Source organism: Chlamydotis macqueenii, chromosome 17 (assembly GCF_036417535.1).
Source record: "Chlamydotis macqueenii isolate bChlMac1 chromosome 17, bChlMac1.mat, whole genome shotgun sequence".
Taxonomy (NCBI): Eukaryota; Metazoa; Chordata; class Aves; order Otidiformes; family Otididae; genus Chlamydotis; species Chlamydotis macqueenii.
In genome coordinates this window covers 11,010,724-11,032,592 of record NC_141572.1, presented here as the reverse complement: position 1 = coordinate 11,032,592, position 21,869 = coordinate 11,010,724, and the positions used below count along the sequence as shown (strand labels likewise).

Here is a 21,869-nt window from a genome sequence, read left to right as displayed (position 1 = left end):
TGTGCAGTGAAAAATCTTTCTTTCTTTGCAAACAATGGTCTTGTCTGTTTCAATTTGCTTTTCCCTAAGAAGTAACCAGTGTTGTAAATAGTTAATGGAAAATATTTCCTTCAAGTCCCTGAAGGAATATGGGCTTTTCTGGAGGAAAAGAAAAGAAAAAATAATTATACTGTTCTTTATAGACACAATTGCTACCTCAAATCTGACTGAGTAACTCTGCTCACTTGAAGTTCCAGTTTTGCTTTTTTTTTTTTCTCCTGTGACAAAGCAGCCTTTCTTTCCTAGCAGTGATAGAATCCTGCAAAGCTACTTTTTATCTGCACTCACTTATATCAGATTGACAATTGCATGTCTCTTCTGGAAATGACTAACTTCTTAAGTAGGTACAGTTGCTGGAAGTTGTTGTCATCAAATTATTCTTGATTTATGATTTGTAAATATGAGATGCATCCTTGAATGTGGCAATATCACCGGGTTTGACTATACTGGGAAGTTTTCATCAAGAATTAAGATGTTGAAATGAACGGTTTCTAACATAAACTTTTCCCCCACAACTGTTGCTATTCTTCTTTCTAGCCTTACGCAAAGCTACGGGAGAGGGTTTTCTCAACCTGTAAGTATGGGCATCTCTACAACTTTGAAAATGTTTAAGGGTGCTGTTGTGCTGTTCTCCAAAGGTTTTGATGGTTTGCTGTGGTAGATATTACTGTGATTTACAACCAAGCTCAGGCACAAGGAACTGGTTATCTCAAAGCCATAGAGGAAGATGGGCAGATGTAGGAATAGAACCCAGAATCCTGATTTAATAATGAAGTATATTTGTTTCATAGTAGATAACGTCCTTTACCAATATAAATCTGCTTAATTAAGTGAGCATTATGGATTTTCAAGGATAGCCTATTGCCCTTTCTTCAGTGCTGTGGTCCTTGGTCTTTTTCTTCTTCCAGATGCAGTCAGTACTGTGAGGAACACACTAAGGGTAATGGAAAGGAGAGTAGAGCTGCTGGAGGTCCCTATGGCTTGTGCCGTTCCGTGGTGTGGCCAGCCCTTCGTTCCTGTGGCCTCAAAATACAGGGGCTTGGTCCCATATCTGTGGACCACTGTCTTTTCATATACCTCAGGTGGCTCTCCTAACTTCCTTTTGTTTCCCACTTACAAGGTTATCAGTATTTTCAGCCCTAAAAGCTTTTCATTAATGGCAGGAATTGATTTACTGTGTTTATGCATCAGTTGTCACAAAGAAACAAAGCCTCCTGTTTATACCACGTGCTCCTAAGCTCTATATTGTGCTTTCAAAGTTTGATCTTCTATATGCTGATATTCTATGCTTTGTACCTTTTTTTTTTTTTTTGCGTTTTAATTCTGTGTGTCTCCTTGAAAGATACCCAACACTTTCAATTCATAGTAAACAGTGTAAATTCTATTTGTGAAAGCTCACTCAGGAAAAATATTAAAAACATTTTAAAGCTTATAGTTCCAAGAGTGCACATGAGATTTCAGTCTACTTTCATTTCAAGTTCCGAAGTAAGCTTACTATATTAAAAACATAAAATTATACGGATATGCATTATAAGAACTTTTTGACAGTTTTCTGAAAATATTTCTGATATATACCTGTAAAAGATAAATAGGATCCATCTACAGAAGTAATTTCCATTAAGTCTATAACTTATGGACATTAGTGTTGTAAGTAAAGGATATTTGAAGGAAAAAATAACTATAAAGGCTTCAGTATAGCCTCTTTTAGTAGAAAGACTACATTTTTCTGGAGGCAATGGGAAAACTATTCCGAGGCCTTCATCCAAACATCAAAGGCTCACCACAAAACCTGGAGGTATAGGAGCTTCTCAAAGAAATACCGTAGAAGTGTTTCACAATGGAAAGTGCTGAAGTGTTAGGCACTTGGCATTCCATGGCAATATCGGCACATCAGCAGTCACAGCGGTTAGGGATGCTGTACTGATCCTGGGCTTTTACTGCTTTCCCAGGTTCCATCCCATGTATAGTCATGTGTTGCTCCAACAACCAAACTGTCCAAGGAAACAGGGACTCCATAAACTCATTAGTGATTCACCCTTTTCTGGAAGGTGTGGAATAAAAATGTGGAGGAGAAACAGTGTCTTATCTTTTCTCCTTGGGGATTTTAAAAAAAATATTGACTGCAGATGGGAGCCTCTCTGTCCTGTCCCAAAGGCTTTTCTCCTATATGACTCAAATGTATGTCCTTGGGGTAGGTAAGTGCTCCTCCCTTAGCAATACCAAGGTATTTAGGAAAGATTTGCATGCAGTCCTGTCTCGTCTCTGTCTGCCAAGCCTGAAGGATTTTAAACCAAGTAATGAGTGTGCTGCTGACAGGTCTTGGAGGTGAAGGAAGACGTGGGTCAGAGCACAGAATTCAATTCCATAGGTTTGAATTGAATTGAACCCACCCACAGACCCCCTGTGATGGTCAGTGCCCTGTTTTGTCTTCTGATAATTCTTAAAAATAACAGAGTTCATCTGTTGCCTCCTCTATCTTAACCACAAGGCTCCACAGAGTATTGCGGCTTGGAGAGTGGTGGTGGTTGGGTGGCAATAAGAGGTTCATTTAAATCAGGGCTGTTGCTGAGTGTCCAATAGCCTGAGACTGAATTAAAACAAATTTGGGGCTACATCATCCCTGAAAGGGTGAGCCTTCCTTCTTGTTCCCTGTTCACAGTCCCACAGCTTCCTTCCTGTGGTATCTAGCAATTATAAGGTGAGGCAGATCAGTCCTGATCTGACTGAAAGACAACTCATCAAAAAACAAGCTATGATCCTTAAAATTGAAAGAAAGGAGAGGGCTGAGGAAGGGGTGGGACTGCCTTTTTTGGTGACAGGGTACAATTAAATTATTTTCATGACTAGCTTGAGCAATCCCCAGCCAGCACTTCCTTCCCCCAGCCTTAGCTAGACTGGCTTGTGGATGGGCCATTCCCTTGGTCCAGCCAAGACTGGGATGATCCTCCTGGGGCTGGGAATCCCAGAGCTGTAAGCCCCTGGGGGCTGTGAAGGTCCTCGGGGGATGTATCTCTTTATGCTTCTCCTGTTCTCTATTTTTTTGGTGCAATGCCTTCAGGAATGTTGCCAGACCAGGTCGATGGTGAAGCGGACATAGTGAGCACCCAGTCACTTCCCAGTTCCAGAAATCCAGGCAATAGAAAGCTCTCAAGTTGAGAATACATTAGTCAACAGCTATTAAGAACAGATTTGTTGTCGTAACCGTGCTTGAAACAGGATTTGAAGTTTTTTGGTTTTGCATGAGCTGAAGATCTGATGGAGTGTTTTGGATGAACATTGGACCTGGTCAAAGTTCTTCACTTATCTTACAGGTTTTACCTGTAACATACTTGTGCTGGGAGCCACTGGTCTAGCTCCTCAAGTAATGCGTTGTGCGTCCTATCTCTGTCCCTCTTTTTCTGATGGGACCTAGGCTACTGCCTGCCTTTCTTCTCCCTGTGAACTTCATTCTGCAGAAGCCTTAGCTGCAGTTGTTGATACAAGGGTTCAGCTGACAATGTTTTTGATGGACAAAAGGGAAGAGGTCACCACTGGTCACCTCCTCTAGCCAGCACTTCTGGGAGCAGCTGTGCAAGAAGCAGAGTGCACTGCAATGAAGTGGCATTTACTGAGCTGGTCAGTTCGAAACACGAGGAAGCTGTAGTGTTAGCTGTGCGCCTTTTGTTGTGCTGTTCTGCCAAATTCCCTGATTTTAAAATTGTATGTTCCTGGTTTTGAAAGTACTTCCCTGGCAGTGCAAGGAAACCTTCCGTGTGTGCAGGGGAATCTGATTGTTAGTTAAGGAACACAAGATATACTTAGGGTTATGTGGCACTAAATACCTTTGTAACTGGAGGGTTATTGATTTTTGTAATAGCACTTACTTTAGAGCATGCTGGGAATGATGATAGATCAGAACAGTTTCAGTTAACGTGACTGGCTGACCAAGTGTCACTTTTTAGACTGACTGCTTTTATAATTAAAGTTGGCCAGTCTTTTGGGAAATTTATTGTGGTTTTTTTTTTTTTCCCAGACAACCTGTAGTACCAAAGTACAAGTTGGTTCTATTTTATTGGAATATTTACCTGAGAGTTTTACAGAGAAGGTTTATATTTCTGCTAAGTTTGTTTAAGCCTTTAAAATCTGACATAGAGGTGTAATTATTATCCAGGAAATAGGTCCTATATTACATCATCTGTTAGTGCACAGCTTGAAATTTGGATGCAACTGTGAAATTTACCAAAAAGAGTGAAAAATCACAACATAGCCAAAACCGGCCTTAGTGTCCCTCCACGTTTATCATACTAATGTTCTGCCTATTATATTCCCTCTTCTGTTCCTTTGTCATCTTCTGCTGGTTGAGTTTTGTCTCAGGCTTGCACTTTCAGGGACATACAGCCTGCCTTCAGATACGAGGGTATTTTTCGTGACGTGTCTGATCCAGACAAATGAAACAAAACCTGTAGAATAGCAGTGTGGATGGTATTCTCATCTTTAGTGTGTGCAGTCCTGGTTAATGGGCATCCTACAGGGTACTTAGCCCACTTAGAATGTTTTTTTTTTTTTTTAATTGGCTCTAGGATGGATACCAATAAGATGTAGATTTACCTGGTCTTTTGTTCTGGTTTCCAAAACTGCAATTCAAATAGTAAAGCTTCTGAAGGTGCAGTCAATGTGCTCCCCTTCCTCGTAAAATGGATTCCACATGCTAGGAAGAATCCGTTGGATTTAGTTGATGAACAGTTGTTTTTTCTTTCCTCAGCAGTGGTTTGAAATAGCAGTTGTTTAAAGTAGGAGCTTGCAAACAAGACTGCATTATTTAATTTTGTTATGAAAAGGCTTTTAGAACACAGTTTGTAAGTTCAGGAGTTCTTCTGTAAATGTTCCTGTCACTTGTCTGGAATGTTAAGTATTGCAACGGTTACACATTGCTCACAGCAGTTACTGCTCTGAAGCTTTCTCCAAAGAAGGAGTAGAGAAATTTAGGTGTATAACAGCCAATTCTTGCTCAAAACTCTGGTGTTTGCTCCCTTCTGTTTAAAAGAGAAGTAGCAGTAGCAAATGTGGCTTGAAAACAGTGTATGGATAATGTAACTTAAAGGTAGAATTCCTATGTTTGTAATTCTGCTTGTAATGGAACGCTGTAAAGGGCCTTTTGAGTTTTTAAAATAGAAAGTTATAGGAAAGTCTTTCCTCTCCAAATAACTACCTGCAGCAGTTGTTCCAAGTTTCAGCACCCATAAATTACGTTGACATCTGTATATTTTCCTTATGGCATAAGAACACAGCAGACACTGCCCTGACTGGAGCAGGGATCCATCCCACCTGGTGCTCTGGGTCCAGCCGCAGCTGTGAGCAAATGCCTCAGAAAAAAAAAAAAAAAAACAAAACCAGAGTCTTCCCTCCTACCCTTACTACGTTCCCATCCTGCAATTATTTTTGGCTCAGAGGGGTTTCTGAGCCCTTTGTGCTCAGCTATTTAGCACCCATTAGGGAATTTCTCTACCCTGTGCATGTCCAGTCTCCCCTTCTACTTGTGCTTTGTGCCGCCACAGCATTCTTCCAATCTTCATTAAAAATACAGATAATTTTTCTTATTCTGAACCTGTTTGTTGGTTCTTAGTTTTAATACTGGAAGAGATGATTAATGGCCAGTCCCTGTCTGCCTTCTCACTGCCGTTCAAGATTTGATAGGCTTTTGTCATATTCCCTGTGAGATGTCTCACGGGAGCTGTTATATACCTTTGATCTTATTTTTGCCCCTTGCTGAACCTCTTTGAGGTCTATAACAAATCCATTGTTAGAGGTTGAGAGACCAGAACTGCACATACCAATTAAAGTGTGAGTAGATCGGCAAAAAATTGATTTGTTGAATGTGATATTTCAGTTTTATGGTTTCTTTATTCCTTTCTTTAATAATTCCTGGAATTGCTTTGTTTTTTTTTGCCTTGCTCCAGACACTGTACCGATAGTTTAATGAAATTGTGAATCAAAACACTGAAGTCTTGCTGGGCAATACGGATGAGTTGAGAGCACATTTATATATGAAGCTTTTATATATGAGGTTGCTTTTCCCCAAGAGATAGAATGTTTTGTATTTACCTGTATTTAATTTTGTTTGCTAGTTTTATTGTCTGCTTAGCTTTGTAAGGGTCTTCTGTAATTCCATGCAGTTTCCTCTTATCCTTGGTATCTTAAATAACCCTCTAGCATGAGCAAACTTTCAAGTCACTAAAACTGATGTCTTGATGTTAAGCAATAAAACAAATGTACTGCTTGCTCTGGGCTTCTGGAATCCAGTGGTTAATGGATTCTGGTTTTGGAGTTATTGAGCAAGAGACATCGTTTTAGACTGCCCGTGCAGCTTGCAGTGGGAGCTGTGGACGTTGTAAACATAGAGAACTCTGTCTTCACTACGTAGCTTGTTTCATGTCCCAGACATTAAGTTGTTGGTGGCTATGCTGTCTTGCCTGCAGAGACTTGGGAAAGTTCTGAACCTGTGTTTTATAGGGGGTTGAAGAGGCTGCATTTCATAATCTTTCTTCACAGTTCTGCCATTTGGGACTGTGTAAGTGGCCTAAAAATGTCATTCCCTAATTATTTGGGCACAAGTGTCAGCCTAAATATATCAAGACCAAAGAACTTGTACAAATAGAGAGTGAAAGTGTACTGACTCTGTTGCTCTTAGATGTGAATATTTCTATTTTCGTCTGTATTTTGGGTATTTGATGTTTCAAAAATGCTCAGAATCCTCAAATTTGAGGGATCAGTTGTTTTTATTTTTCTGGAACTCTTAAAAGAAAATTCTAAGATTATAATTTTCTTAATAATCACAATTTTTTTTAATAGATAAAGCTGCTTAATATCTCTTGATTCTTTGTATTTTCAACCAAAGGCAAAAGGCTAATACCTTCTTTGCTGCTTAACCCTCTCTCAGCTTACAGGCAAAGGAAACTATGGAGCCTTACTTTTGTGACAGCAGTATTAGCATAAGTAAGCATAGTAAATGATGAATAAGATTTAAATAATCACAGTAAGAAATCACCACCTCCCTCCCCCCGCTTCAGTTTTCAGGTTTCCAAAGCGTCCATAAGAGTAGCCCTGAAAGCACTGCGTCTTGGCAGCGTGGAGGTATCATATCAGTTTACAGTAAAGAGCAGAGCCATGCTATTGGGCAAAACACTTTTAAATTATTATTTATGGAGTTGTGTTTGCAGTTGGTATAAAATGCAGGACTGGTTTCACATGCCTCCACCAGAGCAAGGAGAGCACGCTCTTGAGCAAGATTCTCTTTTGTTGCCTGTACTATGTGTGCTGTGGAGAGAGAGACGTCTGGGAAAGGATACAGGTTAGAGCAAAGAGTTACATTTGAGTTCAGGAATGCAGTCTTTCTATCTGATATTTTGGGCTTGTTTTGGCTTTTTTCCATCCTGATTAATTTTTATAGTTGATGCTGTAGTGCTACCATTAATCAAATGTTTTCCAGTAATGTCTTGTGTCTGTTGATGGATGAGTATTTTGTTTAGTAGTGTGATATGAGGGATATCCAAAAGTCTCTCTTGATTGTCTCGTGGAGAGACTGTCCATGAGACTCTTAATTCCATTACAGGATTAAGCTTCTATTTCACTCTTTCTTTTTTTTTTTTTCCTTCTTTTTTTTTTGAGGTGGGAGGAACTATGTGTAAAGGGAAAGGAAGTCTTCAGTAATTCATTCTTTCTCCGTAGGGCAAAATATAAACTACAGTTTTATATGCAGTATTTGCTTTTTAAAACAATAGTGTAATAATATTTTAGCTTTCATTTCAATTATTAATATTGTGTGTTAATCTTCAGAAACTTTCATTTGGCTAGTGAGCATTTTATTTCTTATTTTAAAATTTAAGTGTTGGGCAGAGACAGATTTATTGTTGGTTCCTAATACTGAGCCTTCCTAAGGAATGTGGTGTTACTCTTTGAAAACATAAAGTTAGTCTTTATCTGTAATATCTGCCTTTTGAGAAACTGGGTGAAGTAGGGCTTTTTTCACTTACAGTTCAACAGTATTGATGTCTTCTGTTTTCAATGTTGAAATCCCATCCTCTTTTTCCTTTCTGGAGAAGGCAGGAGGGGAGGAATGGGCACCGAGAGGTCATAAATTCACTTTAGGAGCCTGAGTGAGCAGCTGGTTTTAGAACCTCTAAGGCTAATTAATGTCTTGTCCTTATTTAAGTTAAGTTGGACTCATTTGTATCTTTTTATCAGTTTTTAAACTATAATTACACAGTCTTTTTTCAGTAAGAAAGTAACTACCAGAGCTTAGTTCCCCTGGAAGAAAACCAGCAACAGCGGTACCTACCCCTCCCTGTCCCTTAAGTATCTTTGAAGTTTCTACCTTTGAGTTTCAGTAAATCACAAATAGTGTTTTTCAATGTCAAATTTATGGATCTTTTAAAGTAATGCTGTGATGAAACATGAGGATTATGCTTAGTTACTTTGGTTAGTTTCACTTACTTACATCACTTTGCTATGCAGTTGCTGTTCTTGAAGCAAATACTGTTCAGTGTTTTCAGGAACACTTCTAAAACATGCATTTAAAAAAAAATCTGTTACGGATGAGAAACACTTGACTTTACACAATCTTTTGTCACTGATGGCCTCTGTGATATATTTATAAAAGTATAAACGGTTTGTACTGTAAAAGCAAATCTTAGCCTGTGTTTGTTTTTGAGATTGTACATCCAATGGCTTATGTTACTGTATTGCTTGCTATAATAAGCAGATCCCGAATGTATTGATCTTTTGCTGTGCATGCAAAGATCATGTGTGCGATGTGTGTGTGGCATGTTGTAGGAGGTGTCAGGCGTGATGGAAGTACTGTGTAGGCTTGATAAATGTGTGTTGCAAATGGCCATTGCCGGGTGTCTGCAGGCCAGCTGGAGCTACTGCTTAATGCAGATCGCCAGCCAAGGCTGTCAAGCTCTGCCCACAGGTATGATAGCCATATTGTTGCCAGTACCCTCACCTTCATTATAGCACTGCTTTTCTAGCTCTATGAGCTGTCGAAAAGCTGGGGTTCTGATTTACTGGCTTTGTTGCAAGAGTATAGTTTTTTCTTTGAGGTAATTTTTTTAAATGCAGTCAGCTTCACAACAAGCTGTGCACTGAAAATGTGATTATTTCTAAAGCATGCTATGGGCAACATTTTTAATATAATCTGTAGAACAGCAAATTCGATAGTAGTAGTGCCAGTTTTACTAAACAGCTCTATCCTCTTTGGCCTTTTCAATTTTAGTTTTCAATTTAATAACATCAAAAGTGCCAGTAAGTGTTCAACTCGTAAACATGAAAAAGGCAAGAAAGAAAGTGTGGCAACTTGGGCCTACGTGTAAATATTAGCATCTGCTTCTGGAGTCTAGTAGGCAGTTGTACCACTTAAAATTATGTGTGTGCAGCAAACATAGTACCTTCATGAGGCTTTTCTCGTTTGGGTTTTGGTTTTCTTAGGAGTGTCTTATTTCAAATTATCTCTCAGTTATTTAATCTTTTGTGAATACGTTGTGGTTAGTAGTAGCTGTACGGCAGGACCAGTGCATTTTTGACATTCTGGTGATGAAACTGCAACAGCAAACAAAGTTTTCTGTGTCTGTTCATGCCAGTTTTCAGAGCTAAAAGGAATCTGGAAGCTATAAACAAATATCTTCAGTGTCTTAAAATGAAACTTCCTGTTGTTTCTTTTAACAGCACTTAGGGGTCTGAGGAGGCAAAACTCCTGGAATTTTACTGACTTCTATCAAAGTCAGGCTTGAAATATACTTGTATGCAGCTGAGGTAGTGATGGGGAGGAAGGAGAGTGTGTGAGTGTATGGTGTTAATTTTGTTAGCTGAAATGAGTAGTACTCCTGATCACTGTGATTTTGTGTCGCACGTCTGATGCACTCAATCATGAGTCTGCTTTTTGTGCCTTTGAAACGCTTCACTTTTTAAGAGATGGAAACAACTAGATGTGTTTCATGTTTCTAATCAGCCACAGGATATTGGGCTCAGATAAACCTGATCACCTACTTCCACTCAGAATCTGTAAGACTGAAAGGGGAGTTGGAAGTTTCCTCCTCTTAATCTTCCATCGTATGTCTTCTGACTCAGGGAAGATGAAGAAAACAGCTGTCAATTGTCTCGCTCTTGCAAGAGGGAAGATGATCCCAATGTCTCTAGTCTTTCTGGTAGTCTGTGATTGAAATTCTGGCTGTTGGCTAGTCTAACCTTTCTTATGTTGTCTTCTGGAATTAGCAGTTCTTGGGATAACTGCAGTGTTTGGCTCAGCTGCAGCTGCTCCGGGTTTGAGTAATGTCAGCTTTGTTTTCTGAGGTTTCATTTCTTTGCTCGTGTTTGGAATGACAGTATTGACAGTTGTCTACTGTTTGAGAAAACTTGAAGGCAAGGTAAAGATGCTGATGTGTCCCGACTGCAGACCATGAAATTAGGAATACTTCTGGTTTCTTCTCAGAGATTCCCCTCTTAATCGTATGACTATTATTAATTTTTGTAAAATCCCATGTGTTTATTTATGTGATTTTTAATAATAAGTGCTTTCAGGGAATCTGAATTTTTCAACTTCTTTTAATTTTTATGAAGTACTTTCTTCTCTGCAACTGCTGTTACTCTCTCAGTACTTTAGTTACCAAGCTGGTGGTAATCTTTTCTCAGATCCAGTGTTGTTGGTAGTCAGGCTGTTGCCTGAATACTCCCACAGTGTTTTCCTTCCCACAGTCAGAAATAAAGAATGTTGCTGCCCTAATAAGCCTTTCTTTTGCTTGCTAACAAGTGAACTCGGGTCAGTTATAAAATATCCTTGGTTCAGGGCTATTTGTGGAAAGAGAACTGGAAAAAAAAATGTAATTAGGAATGGAGCTGTAGGAAGTACATAGTTCTTGGTAAAAATTCCTTTTTAAAAAAAGCAAAAAACATTGGTCAGTCACATGCGTTCTGTTTGGCTCTAATTTGTGGTCTTTACTGCTATTCTGAACTGCTGGTCTTAAGTAGAGCGTTATAAAAAAAGACATTTGCTGTTCATTTTTATTTTACATTTCAAATTTCTTTCTTTCTGCTTGTAGATTTGTTTGTAAATGCATCATAAACAGACAGCCCAGAATGAAGAAAGCAAGCAGGAGTGTTGGCTCAGTGCCCAAAGTGCCTGGAGTAAATAAAACTCAAACAACTGAAAAAGCCAAGCCGGAAAACGGCTCCTCAGTGTCTGCAGTAACAAAACTCTCGAAAACCGGGGGATCAGCATCTCTTCTAAAGGTAATAACCAATAGAATGTTCTGATTATTTATATTTTTTACAATAAGGCTTTAAAAAGAGTAGAATTTTAAGGCATGTCTTTAATGCAACTTAGACTAGAGGTTTGTTACATGAATAACTGAAGGGAATTTGGAGAGTTACAGAGCACTGGGCAGGGTAATAGGACCCTGTGTGGCATTCGTGCGGTATTTTTCATGTTGTTATGTGTGATGTGATGGAAAGCAATATATTTTGCAGAACTTGGCTATTCTGCAAAAGAAGCAGAGTGGAAGTTGTGTTCTTATGAATGTTATTGGTAGTGTCATGTGTTATGCCTGAATGGTGCGTCAGTGACTAATGGGACTTGATAAGAACTATTTATGACTTCTGAAAAAAAGAACTAATGAGGTATCTAACATGAGAAACTTTTTGATATCAGTGATCCGTGTCAGGTCAGTGCAGCTGCATTCTTCTAGCTGTTTTGGCCTTTGCTTTCTGTGAAGCTGAATTTCTGCTTGAGCTGAATTTTCACAAGTTGATTCTTGCTCCTAGAACAAGTTCAAAGGTAGAGCTTTTCTCTTATATTAGCAAAACAGGGCAGTAGATCTAGGAGCATATATGGTTTTCAACAACCAAGAAAAATAAGACATACTGAGGTATGCTGGTGTGGAGCTCTCATCTGGAAGCAAACACATCTGGGTTGGATGGATGGTATGAGCCTGCCTGGTCTGCCTCCCTCTCCTGGTGTGGAAACATGGCTGGGCCCACCTCCTTCTGCCTTCCTGCAGCCCAGCATGCAGAGCTGCTGCACTGCTGCTGCTGCCCTGGAGCACATGGACAGAACAAGGAAAAGGGCTGGTGTCTGCAGGTGGGACCTGAACCACTGTCACCTACAAGAAGCCAGCTAGGCCATTTAAATAACTGGCAAATAAAGACCAAAAATTAAGGAAGTGGTAAAGGTTGAGATGTCTCTGTAATAGCTATGCAGGATTACTGAAGTCAAAAGGTGTGTTCCCTTTCTCTCTTTAAAAGAACTGTTAATACTTTTGCTGATGAACTTGCAAGCCAAGTTTCAGCTAGATTTTCTACTAGTGCCTCCACTTTTGTCTGCCACCCAACGTATCTTGCAGTTTTCTTAACTTTAAATAATCTTTTGATGCTTATTGACACTACTTACTTAGTATTTCTAGAAACCTCTCAAAGAATACAGAAACAAAAGTCCTTTGTAGTTTACTTATCAGAGTTTTTTATGTCGTACCTCTCAGGGAGATAAAGGAGGAAGGTGATCTAACACTGAAGAAATTTGACCCAGTATGCTTTCAGTTTTACTTACATTAGTAACACTTCTGGCTATGTTTGGGTGTAGGATTAGAATTTATGTAAGTTTTATGTTTGAGGCACAATGAAAATTTTTCTCTTAATTACTAAGACTTACCTCAGCTTTATGTTACAGCCAATCTTATTCATACAGATGGATGTCTTCTATTTGTTAAGCTGCTGTTGTGCCAACTATGTGGCTTAATAATAATGACAACTCTTATCTTCCTTGAGTGTTCCATACTTATACAACAAAGTTAGTTTGCATTTTTTTGACTTGCTGATACTGGCAAATAACTTCAATTGCAACAGCTGATTAATTTATTTAGTCGTCAAAGTAAATGTGCATATAGATATCAAAGACTTTGAGTTGGATATTGAATGAAAGGCAACTATTAAGGAGTAGAAATATACACTTACAGTACTATACCGATCTTTATTCCGTCAGTAATAATGTTGCAAAATTGAAAATTACTTAGGAAAAAATCCGGACTATAATTACACTCTCCTTCATGATTTAACCATAGACCAGCATTCAGCTTTGGGTGGGCTTCTTTCGCTATGTATTGTTCTATAGATTTGTCCTTTTCTGTGAGGTTTTCAAAGTGTGTTGACAATGAGCACAGGAAGAAACTGTGAGACCCACCCTTCTGTACAGCTGAACACTGTTCCAGAGGTCGGTCAGTCTGCTTCAAAGCGTTTTTGTTGGTTACTTTTTTGTAGGTTTTTGGCTCCCGCTTTGCCCAGGACTTTTGTAAACGTTTAGCACTCCCCACCACCTCACACACATTATTACAGCAGAGGGTTTACTGCCAGCCACTTCTAATTTTTAATCTGTCAAAATCTGTTGTTATTCTGCAAATAACAACATATTCTTATTTTTAGGGTAGTTATTTTTTTACTTCTTTAGCTAATGAGCTTGTGATCATGCTGATGCTCACCACTGTAATTAGATGGCAGCTGTACTTCATACAAATGGATTGCAAAATCCAGTGTCCCTGAAAAGCCAGGACTTGGATACCAACATTTGAATATTAAAAATTAGAATATGTTTTCAGTATTCATGTGTCTAGGCTTCAGTATTCTGTTTGCAAAATGCAGTAACTTAATTACAGATTGTTGTGAAGTTGATGTTTGAAGCACTCAAATACAGCAACAACAAGCATCAAAGAAAATCCCAGGCAGGAATAATTAGATATACATATATATATATAAAGGGATTTGAATGAGGTGTAGTAAATAAGATATACGTGTTGAGAAACTAAGATGAAATGAATTGTAGAGCTGATCATTCAAGTTTCATTGCACTGAAAGCAGATGTGGGGGAAACGAGAGTATGAATTGTATAATTATGAAGTGGTTTTTAATATAGAAAATCAAAATAGGTCTGGATGACCATTTCTAGTTACAATATTTTCTCTTTTTTTATTTTAATGTAGAGTTTTTAATGTTAAGCAGGATTACATTGTTTTCAGTAAATGGGAGAAACTGTTCTTCCTTCAGGGAAAAGCTGTTTAATAAACATAGGACATAGATTTTGCTTCCATTAAAAATATACGCCTCAAAAATACTTAGATTTTGAAAGTCAAGAATGATTGCCATTATGGAGCCTTAAGAAAAGAGAGCTGCTGGTTTGTAATTTTTCCAAAGGTTTGCTAAATAGTTTTCTTTGCCAAGAGTATAGTGTTACAGTTTTGAGAAACGGTTTACTAATTGGCTGCAGAGGAGGCAGTGCCTTCCAACCCTGACTAGAAATAGTTTATGGGTAAGTCAGAAGAAGAATGGCTGTCTTAAATTCCTTTGTTCAGCACGGACTGGAGATGACTAATGTCAGAAAGTGTATATTTTACTTAGCTTTTTTTTTCTTTCAAGCTGAGTCACATCTTGACCTATTTGGCTTGATAACATGTACTTGTACTATAAGTGTCTGAAAGCTTGATCTAATTTCCCCATTCTTTCAACAGGGTAAAAATGCTGACAGCTAATAGTCCATTTGAACTATCACATTCACTGACTGATGGGCAGACTAAGTAGCAAAATAGAAAATCACTGTTCCATGCCTTTTTCTAACACCGTGTTTTAGGTGATAGTTGCATCACAAGGTTGCTTCCCTCCCTCTCTACCCCCATGCCCACAAAATTAGTTTAGATATGAAACCTGATTAGATTGCAGATTAATGGAGGTTTGTCATACAGTAGCAGTAGTAGCCAATGTACCTTCATTCTTAGTGTATAGAATCGTGATGTCTGGCATATAGTTTTTAACATGAATATGTACGGGAGCTAGAAGTTATGGACCTGCAGAATTTGAATGTCACAATGTAAAGCAACTGGTAAAGTCCTAAGCTCTCCCTTTTAGCTGGGATGCTGATTGAGACTTTAAATGTGTTATCCAGCTGAATAATACAGTTTCTCAAGGAATGCTGCTAACACAACTGTTTTTTTTTTTTTTCTTGCCTTTATGATGGAAAGGATGTTTAGCATATTTTGATTGTTTCTCCATTTGAAAAATTGCATTTTATAGAGTTGTAAATTTTGCCAATTAATGCTTAAGGACTTAGTATTTCTAGAGCTCACTTTATTCTGAAAGAGGTGTTCTCTATTTGAGAATCCAGTTCTTGAGACTCCTGTGCTTACTGCCTTGTTGCATTCCAGGCAGCTTTTGTGGCTAACAGTATTTTCAGGAATGATCGTATGAAGTCAGACAAAACGTCCATCAAACAAATATCCCATCTCTGAGAGCACCTGGTAAACAGCATGAAAACAAGGCAAGGATACATGGTGAGGGTGGCTTTCCTCCCCGCCCACCTCCCCATACTTTCTTAGTGTCTAGTGATTTGTGGATTAGTATTTTGAGCTCGAAAGGATATTTTACTAATGTTGGATTGGTTTCTGTTGTTGCTTGGTTTTATCTTTTTGTAGTAGGCTTCTCCACCAGAAAACCCTTGATCATATTCTATTAAAGGACATTATACAAACTTCCTAGTATTTGCTGCTTTAATTATCTAAGAACTGTCTTCATTTTTACGCTTAAGCAAACCTTCAGTCAAAACTGAGAAGTGTTACACTGCATTGTGTTATTGTGCTTTTCTTTTTTTTTCTTTTTCTTTTTTCTTTTTTTTCCCCCTCCTGGGTATTAAAACATTAGTCGTTTTGTCTGAGAGAGAGAAAATTCTTTTTCTATGGTCAATCATATGTAAGGAATTGAAGTTCAGTTTCAACTTACCAACCAGCACGGCGCAGTACATTTATACTTTTCAGCATTCTTGTGTAGACACATGGCTAGTCAAATATGGACTTCTAAAACTGATGGAATCTTTAACAACTTTAAAAACTGCTTTTTCCCTTTCTTTCAGACTAAGAGTAATGATGACCTCTTAGCGGGGATGGCTGGTGGCGGTGGAGTGACAATGACCAATGGTGTCAAGGCGAAGAAGAGCACTTGTGTATCAACAGCATCTTCAGCTTCAGGGACGACCATGAACAGTCTGGAAAGTAAACCCAAAACTATTGCAGGTGAATGGATATGTTGATCCATAAAGATAGTAGTTGGGTGGCTTTTTGTTTTCCTATCATGTATTCAGGATCCAGGCTGCCTAATGAAGTGGTCAGGAAGGCCACGGTCAAATCAAACAACTCCTGTGCTCTTTTCCTGTTTTTTAATTGCCTTTTTGGAGGGTATTCCTTTTAATTTTTTCAGTACTGATTATGCAACTACTATTAAAACTAAATGATGTAATTAATCTAGAGAATCATGGATTTGTCTAAAATTGTTTAATTTGTTTAAAAATTTCCATGCCACAAGCACTAAATCATTAAGATTTAGCCATCACTTGTTGCAGTCAACATTTTGGACATTCTGTATTGCTTTATAGAAATAAAGTAAGAGAGCTTTCAGAAAAGTTAAATTATTTAGTGCGTTATCAATATGGATGGAAATATGTCTTGCCTTCCATTGCTGTGTTTTGAATTCAGTAATGGCTGCAAAGCTTTAAAGCATCTGGGAATAAAATAGTAATAATCTATCCTCATCTTTATGAAATTAAATGAAAATACAAAAAACCTTAAATTTCATTTTGGGGAATCATAATATGCAATTCATTACTTAAAAGCTTGCATTCAAGCTACTGAAAAGAGAGACAAATGTGAACTTGTAGGAGTAGCACTGCTGCAGTTTTTATACAATTTATCAGAAGCTGTTGACAAAAAAAGAAACTTGTAAATGTTAAACTTAAATGTTTAACTTGCAAATGTTAAACTTTTCAAAATACTAGTAAAGCATAGCACTTGGTAAAGCATGTATCAATTAAAATATAACTGCACTGATTCATGATTAAGGTTGTATAAATGTTTACTCTAAATGTATTTTATGACATGTATTTACCAGCATGATTCAGAAAATCAACCACTGTATTGCTGATACAAAATACAGTGTCTTCTGTTATAGGTACTATATTTTAAATTAATGTTCCTAACTTTCAAAAAACATACAGGTACAAGTTCCACAACTAAGCGTAGCACTTCATCTGGAAATAAAGAGTCAAGCTCTTCTAGAGAAAGAATACGCGATCGTTCTCGTTTAAGCCAGAGCAAAAAGCTGCCTTTGACTGGACAGGGGACGAATGATACGGTACTGGCAAAACGCTCCCGTAGTCGCACCAATCCAGAATCGGACATTCGAATGAGCAAGTCCAAATCAGACAATCAAATCAGTGACAAAGCTGCATTGGAAGCAAAGGTGAATGATCTTTTGACACTAGCAAAAACTAAAGATGTGGAAATCTTGCATCTGAGGAATGAATTAAGGGATATGCGTGCTCAGCTGGGACTTAATGAAGATCAACTTGAACGTGATGAAAAATCTGAAGAAAAAGAGGCCATTGTTGTCCATCAGCCGACTGATGTAGAGTCTACGTTGCTACAGTTACAGGAACAAAACACTGCCATCCGGGAAGAGCTCAACCAACTGAAGAATGAGAATCGAATGTTAAAAGACAGACTAAATGCATTAGGGTTTTCTTTGGAACAGAGGCTGGACAGTTCTGAAAAACTCTTTGGCTATCAGTCTCTGAGCCCAGAGATTACAGCTGGCAACCACAGCGATGGTGGTGGTACTCTGACATCTTCAGTGGAAGGTTCTGCTCCTGGATCAATGGAAGACTTGTTAAGTCAGGATGAGAACACTTTGATGGACAACCAACATAGTAATTCCATGGATAATTTAGACAGTGAGTGCAGTGAAGTTTATCAGCCACTAACATCAAGCGATGATGCCTTAGATGCTCCGTCATCTTCGGAGTCTGAAGGCGTACCAAGCATAGAAAGATCTAGGAAGGGAAGCAGTGGCAATGCAAGTGAAGTGTCCGTAGCTTGTCTGACAGAACGGATACATCAGATGGAAGAGAATCAACACAGTACAGCTGAAGAGCTCCAAGCCACACTTCAAGAGCTTGCAGATTTGCAACAAATAACACAAGAGCTAAACAGTGAGAATGAACGACTTGGAGAGGAAAAAGTAATTCTAATGGAATCTCTGTGCCAGCAAAGTGACAAATTAGAACACTTCAGTCGTCAGATTGAGTATTTTCGGTCCCTTTTAGATGAACATCATATTTCATATGTAATTGATGAAGATATGAAAAGTGGTCGCTACATGGAGTTAGAGCAACGTTACATGGACCTTGCAGAGAACGCTAGGTTTGAGCGAGAGCAGCTGTTAGGTGTTCAGCAGCACTTGAGCAACACTTTGAAGATGGCAGAACAAGACAACAAGGAGGCCCAAGAAATGATAGGGGCATTAAAAGAACGAAATCACCACATGGAACGGATTATCGAGTCAGAGCAGAAAAGCAAAACAGCGATAGCGTCTACCTTAGAGGAGTACAAAGCCACAGTAGCCACTGACCAGATTGAGATGAACAGGCTGAAAGCTCAGTTGGAGCATGAAAAGCAGAAAGTGGCTGAGTTGTATTCTATACACAACTCTGGAGATAAATCAGATATACAAGATTTGCTGGAGAGCGTCAGGCTGGATAAAGAAAAAGCAGAGACGTTGGCCAGTAGCCTGCAAGAAGAGCTGGCGCACACTCGCAATGATGCCAATCGATTGCAAGATGCCATTGCTAAGGTAGTGTTTGAAACAAACTGTTATATTTTAACATCCTGCATACACCATGACTTACTGTTGGTCATGGTAGTTCTTTTAGAAGTAAAGGGTTAATTACTAGGTTAATCAGATTGCAGTAGTGTTAGGATTGATTACTTTCTCTCTTTCTCTTAACATTTGTTATCCAAGTGACAGAGGCCTTTAAAAAATTATATGGACACATGCAGCCACAGGGTAACTGTCATCGTTACCTTTAAAAAAATACTGGTCTTTAAACTCCACAACTTATTTCAAGGGCCAAACTGAAACAGTATTTGAGATACTTGTTACTTATGTTGCAGGTTCATGAGGCAGAATAAAATAGCCTCCCTGCTCCTGAAGGGAGAAGTCTACTACCTCTTCCTTTCCCTGTTTTGTTTTGTTTTGTTTTGTTTTTAATTCAGTTCAATAGCTTGTAAGACTCCCCTGGGAACTACTTCAACTCACTAACACATCTCACATGCAAATGTGAGTCTTAGTTAAGGATGAATCATCTCACAGGTCCAGCAAGCACTAAAATTGATGCACAGAAGAGAGCAGGCTTCTTTTTGTGGCAAGAGAAAGAAAGGGTAAACAGTTTCCCCCACCAGCTCCTCCCTATTCCAAGGCAGCTAGATGTTAAATTGGATCAGCTGCCTATGAAATCACAGCCTTGGTACTATGGTGTTGTTGCTTCACTTGAATGCAGGATACTGCTGTTAAGAGTAGCTGCGGAATGCTCATCTGTTCAGCTTGGGAATAAAAGAGTTGAATTCTGCCTTAGAAAAATAGTTGCAGTAGAACAATACATTTTTAAAGGCTTATACTTAACTTCTTGTCCCATACATTTTTATGGTTGCAAAAATATATTGTAAGTATATGAAGTATATGTAAGTTATGAAATTAAAAGTATGTTTTAAAATGCAGCTTATTTAGTTATTATAAGATATGTTCTTTTTCAGGTTGAAGATGAATACAGAGTGTTCCAAGAAGAAGCCAAGAAACAAATTGAGGATCTCAATGTGACTCTAGAAAAGCTTCGGACAGAACTAGATGAAAAGGAGACCGAGAGAAGTGACATGAAAGAAACTATCTTTGAGTTGGAGGATGAAGTGGAGCAGCATCGTGCTGTGAAACTTCATGACAATCTCATCATATCTGATTTGGAGAGTAAGTGTTAGGAGTTTCTCTTCTAAGAGAAATAATAATTTAAGGACATCTGAAGCAGAATGCTGAAACAGTGAAAATATTTTCACTTGTCTTCCGTATGTCTGAATGCAAGTCACACTGGGCTTTGCAGAACCCTTATATGTTGGGGGAAAAAGTCAAGCTGGCCTTGCTTTTCCAGTCCCAGTAGCAGCTGGTGTGGGAATGAAGACCTGTGAATTGAGAATAAATATGAAATCTGATAATACTGTGTTCAAAGTAGAAAAATATATAATTTCAGACTTAACAATAGTGTGCTGCTTGTGCCTTTTGGAGACCGGATGATTGATTTAGTGTTTTGGTGGTGGTGTTTGTTTTTTAAGAATGCTCACTTTTTCAAGTACTCAAATATTAGGAGTTATCAGGTGGCTTGAGAATGTGTATAACAAATTATTTTTCCCACCTGAAGAAAGGTGTTTTTAGTGGAGAAATGGGTGAATGGAGGCTCTGAAGTTACAAATGTCAGAGCTGACTGGGCAGCATGGATGTATTGTGTATCTCTTTCTGTGTGGATTTGCTCAAGTCATCAAACTGACCTGTGAACCCAAAAGTGAATCGGACAAACTTCAAGCAAGGTAGAATAAAACCTTATCTGTTGACTTTTGCCACTGTAGAAGAAATGGTTGGGACTTATAATGAAACTAATGTTTACTGTATACTTGTCTAGCTCTTTGTGCCTTAGTTCCCTCTCAGATCTCCAAGACCTGCTCAGACATTCCTACCATGGGCTGGAATTCTGCAATTAGTCTCCATCTAAATAAGAACTTGGGCAACTGTTCCATGGCAAGCTGCATTTGCGTAGCGCTACTTACAGAATTCAAGTGTCTGCTATTCTTTCATGGTATACAAAGACTAAACAAGATAAGAAAAAAAAAAACAAAGCATAATCCCTTTAACAGCAAGGGAAATATTCATAGAAAGGATTTTAAATTGGCCTGCTGTCAAGAAAAGGTAGTGTCTTAGGCAGGCTAAATTGTTTATTCAACTGAAGCTCAGTGTCTTCAGATGTGCAGCTATCAGCTTGGTTTTCCTAAGCAACCTTCTTTATCTTGAAAGGCAATTACAGTTTCTCTTTACAAAATTGCTTTAGGTTTTTATTCTGCAATTTTTTTTTTTCATCTTTGTGTTCCAAAACCAAGTTGTTTTGTAGCAGTCTTAAAAAGGTGGAACGCTTTTTTGGTTGCACTGTTTTGTCCTTTAGCAGAAATACATTCAACCAGAACACAGCACCGTGGTCGAATGGACGTTTAGGTGTCTGTTCAGTAGTGTCTGATTACAAGGCAGCTCTGATTTTCAGATGCTTGTGCTCATCGCTCTTGGAATAGTTTGGAAAATTGTAACTGTGGTTATGCTGGGTGATGCTCTAGGGACGGGATCGGTTATGGTTGCAGGCAGCAGAGTGGCATCTAGAGGCGGCCGGGGGCACGGCACCGCAAGAGCCGGGTGACCGCAAACGGCGCGTGGCGCTAGGTGGCGGGTGGCCTCTGCTCCTCGGCCCCGGCCGCGGCCAGCGAGCCGAGCTCTCGCGTCAGCCGGCTGCCTTGGCTGAGGGGGGAAAGAAACCCGTGCTGGAGCTGACAGCATAAGTTTTAAACTCTGCTGTATCTCATTTGAAAAGGATCTTGACAGTAGCTGGGAAACTAAATTTTTACATTACCGTATTTAGGCCTTTTCTCCTATAGTGTTGGAAAAGTAAATTGGATGTTACTTTTCTAATTGTTAGTACTTTTTTTTTTTATTTGGCTAATGTTGGGCTCTGAAGTTGGAGTAATGTCAGGGTCTTAGAGCTATTGTCTGACAGCGATGAGCTCAAAAGCAAGATTGGTACGCAAATTGCCTGATCTTTGGTATATTTGTAACCAGTGCCTCTTCCTTATATAAGGAAGCGGTAATTCTGAAGTTACCTGTAATGCTGGCACTACACTGTGTGGTTGAGATTATACTGC

General features: G+C 38.8%; 1 protein-coding gene across 2 annotated transcripts in view; it reads left to right on the top strand.

The window, feature by feature from the left end:
- Positions 1-21,869, top strand: part of SPECC1L (sperm antigen with calponin homology and coiled-coil domains 1 like) — a 69,240-nt gene that overhangs the window by 4,305 nt on the left and 43,066 nt on the right. Inside the window, exons 2-5 of one of the 2 annotated variants that reach the window (XM_086761228.1) lie at positions 11,109-11,298; positions 15,950-16,109; positions 17,087-18,720; positions 19,680-19,887. In XM_086761228.1, the coding sequence (XP_086617354.1) occupies positions 11,146-11,298; positions 15,950-16,109; positions 17,087-18,720; positions 19,680-19,887 (2,155 nt within the window). In that variant the 5' untranslated portion in view covers positions 11,109-11,145. The remainder of the gene's footprint in view (positions 1-11,108; positions 11,299-15,949; positions 16,110-17,086; positions 18,721-19,679; positions 19,888-21,869) is intronic. The other variant, XM_086761229.1, reaches the window with a different exon arrangement.